Raw genomic sequence first — 10,822 nt, forward strand, 5'->3', positions numbered from 1 at the left:
GTTGAATTTCAGATTTCATGGAAATATGTGTGTGTATGTATACATATATATATATATGTATATATATATGTGAGTGATGATAGGATTAAGGGCATATACATATATATATATATATATATATATATATATATATATAATCTTTAAATATAACTGTGGTAACATGGAAGAGTAGGTCAAGGGAAATAGTGAAAGTTGAGGTTAGGTTGGGGCAGGTCAGGGCTGGACATGATCTGTAGTGTGAACTATGGGGTTGCTGGTTAGTTAGGAAACTGTAGAGGAAGTTGACTGAGAGAAGGGAGTGCTATTTGTATCTTTAGAGACTGAAATCATAATAATAGCATAACAAAAGAGGCAAGCTTTTAAACATCCATGTACATATTTCAATAAATAAATGCAAAATATTCAAGGTATTTTTTCTATGTGAGGGAGACATGAGCCGCTGCAAAGATCAGAGAAGCTTCATGAAGAAAGTGACATGAATATTTACGGATGCTCTCAAATACTTATTGATTTTAATTTTTCAAAGTAGGTTCATTTCTTTTATCTCATTTACTCAGTAGGAAAAATCTTTGAGTTATTTAGGACAGAACAAATATTATTCCCATTTGGCAGATGAGGAAATCTCAAAGAAGGCCCCTTTATTATACACTTTTATGCTTCAGTACTAGGCAGTTCTTCATGTCTGTTGAGGGAAGGCTGGATGAATGTGGACTGTCTACCCTCCCAGCATCCAAACATTGACCCCCAGACTCCTAGGTCAAGCCAGAGGGCATCATCTGACAATCTTGGCATTCTGTAACTTCCAGTCATTTTAATGAATTTCCTTTTGAAGTTGCTATGAGATCATAATTGCTTATTAATTATTTAGTAACTGGTTCTCATTATGAAATTGGCATGATTGAAGGGTAGGATTCTATGCCACTTAATTCAAGAACTCAAATGCTTTTTTAATGTAGAATATTTTTCTCTGCAGAGATAGTCACTCTGATAGCTCCCCCTATTTTATCATTTGTCACTTAATTTTAAATCTATCTACTTAACCACACACACACACACACACACACACACACACACACACACACACATATATATGTACATTTTTATGTGGTCTTTGTATGGATGTGTGCCATGGCCTTCCTCACATGATTTAGCTTTCCAGATGAATAGGTTCATTTTCTCAAATGCATGTTAAACTCTTTGAGGGTGGATGTTTTCTTTGTATTTCTACAAAAAAGAAGGGTTCACCAAATACTTTTTAATGAAGGAATTATTGAATAAATATATTTGTTCAAAAATCCAGAAATGAATCTGAAGTGGAATAAACAATTTGTGATTGTCAAAAAATGAGAAATAACATCATGCCCTTTAGTTCCTTCTTCATACGATTATGAAAAAAGTTTACGATACAAGGATTAAAAGCTAAGTTTTTTAAAATCTGAATCTGTGATTTTATTGGAGTCGGAAACTTCCACAAATGAATTGGCACCTGTTGGACAACTTCTCTCCTTAAAGTGTTTCCATTCGTAGAACATTGAATCGTTTGTATGTGTCAGGGCAAGACTTGAACCTAGATATGTTTGGTTCTGAGTCCAACTTTTGATTATACTACTCTATTTCTGAACAATGCAAGTATTTAATAACCATATTTTAAGGATGAAGACACAAAAGCCAAGAGAAATGAAAGTACCTGTCCAATGCCATGCAGGTCATTTGGAATAAAGGTGGAATTTGAACCCAAGTCCCATGATTCCAGATCCAAAGACCTTTCCAACAACGTCAGTTGGCCTATGCTTTGCGTTCCTTTTTATTGTTGTTGTTCAATTGTATAAGTCGTATCAGACTCTTCATGATCTCATTTGGGGTTTTCTTGTCAGAGCTCCTGGGGTAGCTCGCTATGTCCTTCTCCAGCTCATTTTACAGATGCAGAAACTAAAGACAAATTGGGTGAAGTCCAGCGTCACCGAGCTAGAGTCTAAGATCCAAGTTTTACTCAGGAATGTGAGTCTTCCTGATTCCAAGGTCAGCTCTCTGTCCACTGAACCACCCTTTTATGATATTAGCTTGCCTAAAATCTCTCCATTGGAAATCACTCCGTTACTCAGTTTTCTAAACTTTTGCTGTTTCAAGCAGAGAGCTTGTAAGAAGGTCCAGACCAGGTATCTGACCAGGGCAGTAGTCCATTTGTATGTGTACAAGCAGGACGTCTGCCTGTCTGCCCACCAGCTTGTGCCGTGGTTTCCTGCTTTTATTTAAGATCTCCAGAAGCTACAGGATGTTCCTCTGAGTGTGATCTAAACATTAAATTTTCTTTGTGGAATACAAATCAATCCCAACTACAACAAAAACAGCAACAACAGTAGCAACAATGTCAACAGAAAAGGTTTTTCTTCCTGATAACAGCAGGAGGCAATTTGGGGTGGGGTGAGTTGAGAGAAGACAGAGTTTAGATCACAAAAAGGTCTGGCTCCCTATTCTGCCTCTGACACAACTAGATGTGTGATTCAGGCTGAGTCCCTTGACCTAATCTTGCCTGAGGCTAGTCTCCAAGATGAATAGTTATAGCAAACTTGCTAATTGACCTTGGTCTATATCCTTTCCACACTGGGAGTTCTTAGCATGCAAATTTAGAGCTACTAGGAACCCAAGAAAGTGTCCAGTCCAAGTCCTCCATTTTGCTTATGGGGAAATGAAGGGGTCAACAAAATCACCTATCAGTGATATCTAACAAAATCAGGGTTTTTGCTCTGGAAGGGATGGATGTCAGAGGCTACATAGAACATCCCCTTCATTTTACAGAGAAGGAAACTGCGGACTGATAAGGTTAAATGAATTCTCCAAGAGCATGTAGGTAGTAAACAGCAGGATTCAAATCCAGATTCTCTCTTTCTTGAGCTAGAGTTTTGTTTCAATATACTCTGTAAGACCCCCAAAAGTCAGGAAAAGGTTGCTGTAGCTTTCAAAGCTAATCTTTTTGCTTAGTTGCTGGCTGCCTTTGTGAGGAACCAGTCAGCCTGCAAAACCTAAAAGCAAGACTGTAATTGCAGAATGCAGAAAGTTTCCTGTTTTCCCAGGTGGAAATGGGTCTGGGCTGGATGGAGGGGGTGAGGTGCAGAGCAGAGCAGAGAAAACTCACTAAACTAAAAATGAGAAAGCTCAGCTGTGACATGAGAGCCACCATCTTATTGGCCTGAATGAACTCCAGTCACCTGATAGCAGGAGAGCCCCCATTAGTGGGGAGACAGCAAGGTCATAGTAAGTGATGTTTTCATCCTCATCACATATCTCATCAGGCAACAGGGCCCTGACTTGCAGAAAATCCTTCTCCAATGCACAAAATGATTGGATCTCTGTAGTTATTCAGTCTTCAGCAGTAGGAGTCGAAGCTGCCTCTTGCAAACATACTGTCATTTGTGAACTGCAGGTGCTGTGGATTAGGGCCACCTGTTGAATGACATCCTGGGAGCTAAAATGCTAATACCATCACCAAGTGGAACAGACCGACTGCAAATGTATCCATCTGGGAGACCCCTATGCAGGATGGGAAGAACATTTTCCTGCATAATATCTCAGTCATTGTTTCCAGATCTCTGAATCAAAGATTCTACTCCTCCTTTATGTTTGTTCTCCTCTTTCTCTCCCAGGTGCCTGGGCCAGGGTAGGGACTAAATAAATAAATGATTATGAATATGCATGAGATCATCGCTCAATTCCAAACATAATTCCAGAGCATCAAGGATGAGCCTTGGTACCCACCTTCCAACATAGGGGAAGAATACCATGTGCAAATTGAGATATAGACTTTTTGAGCATGGACAACATGGGAACTTATTTTTCTTGAGTTGCTTAATTGTTCTAAAGGTTTTGTTTTGTTTTCTTTCCCAGTGAAACTGGGAAAAGGAGAGAAAATAGAATTTTATTCGTTGAAAAAGATAAAGCTAAATTACAAAAAATAAACGATTGCCAAATTATGGTAAGAATCTGAGTTCACATTGTGACCCTACCCTATATTATCCATGTGATCTTAGACAAACTGCTTGACCTCTTAACACCTCAGTTTCCTCATCTGTAAAATAAGAGTGTATGAGTGATCTATTTTTTTTTTTGGTCTTCTTTCATAATGAAGGACAAGAACCAAAATAAGAGGGTAGACTCCGTGACTTCAAATGTCCCTTTCAGCTCTTAGCATTTATAAAAATTGCAGATATACTTGGTATCAACCAAGCCTGCCACCTGCAATTTTTGAGGAGTGAGAAGCTTAATGGCTTGACAACAGGCATATTACCAAGGAACACTGAACAGGTGAACAGGTGAAGGTTTGTTTCATCCTTTCCCTGGGCAAAAGAAATACAGGCACATTTTAACATAGTCACATATACTTTCTTTTTTTTTTTTGTTAGTTTTTTGCAGGGCAATGGGGTTAAGTGGCTTGCCCAAAGCCACATGACTAGGTAATTAGAAAGTGTCTGAGGCTGGATTTGAACTCTTGTCTTCCTGAATCCAGGGCCGGTGCTCTATCCACTGTGCAACCTAACCACCCCTCACATATACTTTCAAAAGAAACCATCAAGTCCAACTTCCTTATTTTGCAGATGAGGAAGCTGAAGTTCAGTGTCTTACCTAAGTCACAGGATTTGTATTCAGTTATTCCTGACTGGCACTCAGTCAATTGTGCCATCCTGCAGTCTACCTGGGAAAGTTAGGAAAGGATTCATTGAATTCACCAGTTTCCTGACTCTGTTGCTGTGAAGGAGTTCCCTCAAACCACAGACCAAAAACTTCTTCATAAATTAGTAGATTATTGAGTTCCATCTCTTCAGTTGGTAGGGACCTCAAAGACTATGGAGACACCCTTAATTTTCTAGTAATGAAACTGAGGATCAGAGAGATAATGGGATCCTAGATCCAGAGCTCAGAAACACCTTGGAAGCCACCTAGTTCAATACCCTAATTTTCCAGATGAAGAGACAGACTTGTATAGAAGCAAAAGGACTATCTCAGTCAGGGTCACATAGCCAGCAAGTCAGACACTGGACTAGGGCTCCGGTCTTCTTGCCTCTAAGGTAGACACTCTGCTCCTTACTCCAAGTTTCCTCTGTCAAGAATTGCTTTAGCCCTACAAAATTTTTCCTTCCTGCACTCCTTCAAATTCAGCCACTACCTTGATGATGGAATTAACTCTGACTTTAGGGAAATGACTCTTCAAACAGACAATAATTCATTCATCTCTGGACCTATATTCAAAGTCTCTCTCAAGCTTAGTGGGACCTTCTAGAACTCACTCTTTACTGGCATAGTCTTCAAAAATCCAGGCTCATCTCCAAGCCACAAAGAATTGCCAGAGGATTTTACTGGAGATTTCTATTTAGGCATGCATGAGCAAAAGCATTATGAACCCATCCTTCTTTTCCTCCAAGGACAACTTCCCCTTTCCTCCCTTTTAAAATCTTTGCTTCTTCTTCTTCTTCTTCTTCTTCTTCTTCTTCTTCTTCTTCTTCTTCTTCTTTTCTTCTTCTTCTTTTCTTCTTTTCTTTCCTTCTCCTCCTTCCTCGTCTTCCTCCTCCTCCTCCTCTTAAATTTGGACCCCTGATTTCATTCAAGTGGTGGAACTGCCATAGTGATGACTCCCTTCCCAGATGAATATTAGCAATTTAGTGCTCAGGGAGCTTGGGAGTTTGAAAAGAGTTTAATTTTGGAAGGTAGGTGGCAGAGTAGATAGAGCAAGGAACATGGAATCAGAAAAATCAGAAATCAGATTTCAAATCCTTCTTTTGAACTTCCTAGTTGAGTGACCTCAGAAAAGACAAATCATGGCTCTTCCCCTGTCTTTTTTATCTGTAAAATGGGGGGCTGTCATGAAGTTTACTATATAAAGTGACCTGAAAACCTGGAAGTACTAAACAAATGCTACAGTCAGTGTCGTTGTTATTGTTGATGTCGTAGCTGACTTGTCTGTCTGAGGCAGACCTTGAATGCAGATCTGCCTGTCTACGGTACTGGTATTCTACTCATTCTGCCAGCAGGTCTCTCAGCATACCAATAACTTAGTTCTTTCAGTTTTTTAAATCACAGATTTTTTTAAAAGTATTTTATGAAGAAGCTATGTGGCACAGAAAGTAGAGCACCAGCCTCAGAGTCAGGAGGACCTGAGATCAAATCTAGACTCAGTCACTTAAAAATCACCTACCTGTGTGACCTTGGGCAAGTCACTTAACCCAAAAAAAGCACTTTATTCTCAAACATATTATACAGATGGGGGAACTGAGGTTCAGGGAGATTAAATGATTCTCATAGTGGTATGCTGAGAAGTGCTTAACAAACAGACTCAGCAAATATGTATCAAGAATATACCTTTAAGATGAATCTCCACCTGTCACTTTCTTAAATTTAGACAAGAATCAAAACAATAACCACAGTTCTAACATTTGCTGATATCTGAAGTGTTAAATGCTTAAAAGGGGGAAAAAAAGCAGTGATGAGAGGGGGTGAAAATGGAACTGAAAATGGAAAAATCTGCTTTCTTGAGCCAACTCCAGCTGGCTCAAGCACAGCCTTACTAGAAAGTATTAGAGGAAAGATTTGAACCCAGGTTTTCCTGGATCTCAATTCAGTACTTTTTTTGCTAGAATGCTTGTTAAAATTGTTGCTTATTAGTAATCCTAAACAATTTAAAAAAACTAAATACTATGGCACCTGTTGCTCTGCAGATTAATACTATTTGGGCAGTGACTTTTTCAGGCCCAAGTAACAAAAGTGTGCCTTAGTTATTTGGTCTAGGTTTTTGCCTGTAGAATGTAAGCTACCGGAGGGCAGGGATCTGTTTGCGTATTAGGTGCCTATTACTTGCTTATTGAATGACTGATTGAATGGATATATTTTGAAAAGGATCATGGGTTCATAGTGATTCCCTCTTGGAAGGTATCTTAGAGGTCATTCCATCCAATTCCTTTATTATACAGATGAAATTCATTATGTGCCAGTTAAACATCAAGAATAATCCTAGAATTAAAATTCTTTTTTTCTCAAAGAAATGCAAAAATCTGCCTTCATAGTTGTTAAACAGACTCAAACATAAGCTTTAAACCACTTTAACTTAGACACTTTCCTAGACTAAGTCTTTAAAAAAAAGTTCAATCTATGTTACATCAAAAAATCTAGACCAGATATATCATGCTACATTGGAAGTATCTCTGGGGGTAGCTAGGTGGCACAATGGAAAGAGAATTGGTCCTGGAGTCAGGAAAACCTGAGTTCAAATCCAGCCTCAGGCACTTTAATAATTACCCAGCTGTGTGACCTTGGGCAAGTCATTTAATCCCATTGCCTTAAATAAATAAAATTTTTTAAAATAGAAAGTGTTCCTGACTCTGGAGTCAGAAGAGGAATTCAAATTCCTCCCTTGCCACTTCCTAATGCTACCTGTTGCACTGGGAAAAAAAATTATTTAACTCCCCTTCCTCATTTTCAAAATGATGAGTTGAATTAAACAACCTTTGACTTTTTCCAGACTTAATTCTAGGATCCCATATTTATAGTTTCATGAAATTCATAGATATTCATTACATACTCACTAAATCCTAATTACATCTCTAGAATCCATACTTATTTTCTCAAAGAAATTCAAAATTTGCTTTCAATCAATTGTAGACCCCAAACCAAAATCTGATGTCTTTCAGACAACTCAAAATCACATGATATGAGAGGTTTAGGAAAAACCCTTAGTGATCATCTATCCCACTTGTTCAACAGAGGAAATCATTACAAGATAGGGGGCCTTCTCTCTGCTTTTGATTCACTTCTGGTCAGAATTTTTCTTTTCATTTCTCAGTCTATTGCAAGACTCTCTATCCTTCTAGGAATGGTTTAGGCTACTATGGTGGTCAGAACATTCCAACCCACTAAATTCCTTTCTCTGGACTTCTTATAATAGTTGACTTCTCTGTTTTTTTTCTTTTTGGTTAATTTTCCTTTTATGAATGTCTCATCATTTGCCAGAAATGCATTTAAAGCCAATCTTATAGACTGTAAACTCCTTGAGGGGAGTTTCTGCTGACCAATTAGCTAATTGACAGATATATCTTTTAAAAAAAGAAGTTTGTTTTCCTCTGAAAGCTATGAGAAATCTTACCAATACAGAAAGAACTGCATAGATGCATTTTTAAAAATCTATTTATTTCCAGCTCTCTCTAATATACTACACCCATGGATTCAGACATCTTTCATGAAAACCCGAACTGGGACAATTTCTGGTGTTCCTCTAGCTTGGTAAAGTAAATATTGAATAGAATTACATTTTAATAAAAATATTAGCATCCATGAATAATGAGGACTAAATTCACTCAGGATTAAACAACATCTCCTTGATTCAGAAAACTTGATCACGGGTCTCCCCAGAGATATAGCACAAGGAAACCAGAGATTTATTTCTGTAGGAAGGAGCCTTTGTCATTTTTTAAAAAGTCCTATTATTAATTATTAGTCAAGTCCTGTAGCAGCTTCTAGCAAGGAAGAGAGAGAAAGGGTGTGAGGGATGGAGGGCCTTAGCTTCAAGCTTTTTTTTTTTTGCCTAGCTCCACAGGACTTAACTGAATCAGAACCATCTGGAGGAGAAATCAGAAAAGAACTCCAATATCTGAGGAGCTCCTGGGGGCCGATTGCCTAATTATGATGGAGTACACACGACCACTCCTGTTCATTCCCTTCAGTGTCTCTGTCCCTCCCAACCTCAAATCCAGCTTGTCAAAAGAAACAGCAAAATGTGAAATGGATTCAGAAACAACCCTGCCCATAGCATCGGAAACTGAGCAACTCGGGGGCTTAGGGTGAGAGAAAAACCCAAACCAAGCAGTCTTGATGCATAGTACAGCCTACCGAAGAAAACAAAAGGCAGCGAGTCCTAGCCTCCCTACCCCCCCCCAAGTCTTCGCCAAAACTTTTCATCCTTCCCCCAAGATTGGAGGAAGAATCCCCACCTGCATCCATTCAACCATCCATCCACCTCCCTCCTGGGTCTCCAAGTGGCGTCTCCCTTGAGACCTACAGTCAGTGGGGCTTAGAGGAGGGGGTCCTGGAAGAATCCCAAGAACAAGGGGTGCTGAGCGTGTGAACGCGCGCGTGTGTGCATGTGTCTGTGGGGGGGGATGGGGGGTTAACCTTATGATCCAGGACGCTGATGTATCCATCCAACGGCCGTCCCCCCGGAGGAATTCCTGGGCGCTGCGGAGGCTGTCCCGGCTGCCCGCCGCTGCTGCTCGCCAGCCTCAGGCGCCGGCTGCTGTCGGCCGCGGGCTGGCCGCTGGCCCCCGCCGCCGCTTGCTCCTGCTCCCGCGGCTGGGGGGGCTCCTTCTGGCCTCCGCCGAGGCCGTTGTACATGAGCAACAAGCTGGTACACATGGTGGTGAGCGCCAGACACACGGCCAGCCCGTGGCGCTGTCAGGAGAGAGAGAAGCCGGCTCAACTCGCTTCTGCCCTGGCCGAAGGGCGCCGCGGGTGGAGTCGGCACCGCGGAGAGCTCCCGAGCCCCGGCCGGAGCCTGGCGGGTCAGCACCGCGGAGAGCTCCCGAGCCCCGGCCGGAGCATGGAGGGTCAGCACCGCGGAGAGCTCCCGAGCCCCGGCGGGGGCGCGGCGGGTCAGCACCGCGGAGAGCTCCCGAGCCCCGGCCGGAGCCCGGAGGGTCAGCACCGCGGAGAGCTCCCGAGCCCCGGCCGCTGCCTCCGTCGGGAGCGGCCCGTCCTCCTCGCCAGGCCGGCAGAGGCTGCTCCCGGCCCGGCCGGGCGCGGGGAGGGGGCTCGGCTCGCCGGGGCTCGGTGCCGCCGCCGCCGCCTCTGGCTCCCGGGCTCTGGGCGGCGGGCGGGGCGAGCTGGCCAGCCGCGCTCCGGGGGCAGGGGCGGCGGGGGCTGCTCGGGGGGACCTCGGGGGAGGGAGGGCTGAGCGACTCCCCGGCTCCGGCCCCGGCTCCTCCACCCCCTTCCCCTCCATCAGATTCTCTCTCTGTCTCTGTCTCTCTCTGTCTCTCTCTGTCTCTCTCTCTCTCTCTCTCTCTCTCTCTCTCTGTCTCTCTCCCTCTCTCCCCTATTCCAAGCAAGTTTGAACCTGTCTGGAAAAACGAGAAAGTCTTCAGGCAACTCTTGCCCCCCCCCCAGCCGTTTCCCCCAGACTGATGCTCCCCCCTTTCCCTCCCCCCCCCCCCCCCACTGGAGGAAGCGCGTTGGGACCTGAGTTTCCCGTCCCTGGTCTTCTCTTCCCTAGGCTGGTGTGCGTGTGCGTGTGTGTGTGTGTCTGTGTGTCTCCGTGTGTGTCTCCGTGTGTGTCCCCGTGTGTGTGTGCGTGGACACGCATTCAGAGAGCGGGTGGAAAGTTGTCCCTTGGAACCTGAGGAGCTGGGGGGAGCCGGGGCCGGCGGGGGCGCGCGGGGAGCTCGGAGCCTGCGCCCGGAGTTGGCAGCTGGCACTCACCATCAAGGTCTTCATCTTGGGCCGCCTCCTGCTCCCGGGATGCTCAGGCGCGGGCGTCCGAGGCCACTTTCTCTCCTCGCCTTGCCATGGTCAGGGCAAGTGGGCAGGGGGTGGCGGGGGCCGGGAGCGGGGCCGGGGCTGCGGGCTGGCCGGCAGCCCGGGGAGGAAGCGGCGGCGGCGGGGGCTATTCGGCCGGGGAGCGAGAGCTGGGCTCGGGATGGTGCAGAGATTAGAGCCCGAATTCAAACTGAACTGGACCCTCTTGGGCTCCCAGTCATCTACACAACTGCCGCCCGCCGCCGCCCGCTGGGTCCTAAAACCCGCGCCGCTCTGCCCCTGCACAAGGGGGGAAGGCACCTCGTGCAGCCTC

At 44.0% G+C, this 10,822-nt stretch overlaps 1 protein-coding gene across 1 annotated transcript in view; it reads right to left on the reverse strand.

Moving 5' to 3' along the window:
- ST6GALNAC5 (ST6 N-acetylgalactosaminide alpha-2,6-sialyltransferase 5) overlaps positions 1–10,467 on the reverse strand; it is a 303,483-nt gene extending 293,016 nt beyond the window's left edge. The window contains exons 1-2 of the mRNA XM_074221141.1: positions 10,453–10,467; positions 9,151–9,426 (exon numbers count right to left, since the gene is read on the reverse strand). Of these exons, the coding sequence (XP_074077242.1) occupies positions 9,151–9,426; positions 10,453–10,467 (291 nt within the window). The remainder of the gene's footprint in view (positions 1–9,150; positions 9,427–10,452) is intronic.
- Between the last annotated feature and the right edge of the window lie 355 nt (positions 10,468–10,822).

Source organism: Macrotis lagotis, chromosome 2 (genome assembly GCF_037893015.1).
Source record: "Macrotis lagotis isolate mMagLag1 chromosome 2, bilby.v1.9.chrom.fasta, whole genome shotgun sequence".
NCBI classification, from domain to species: Eukaryota; Metazoa; Chordata; class Mammalia; order Peramelemorphia; family Peramelidae; genus Macrotis; species Macrotis lagotis.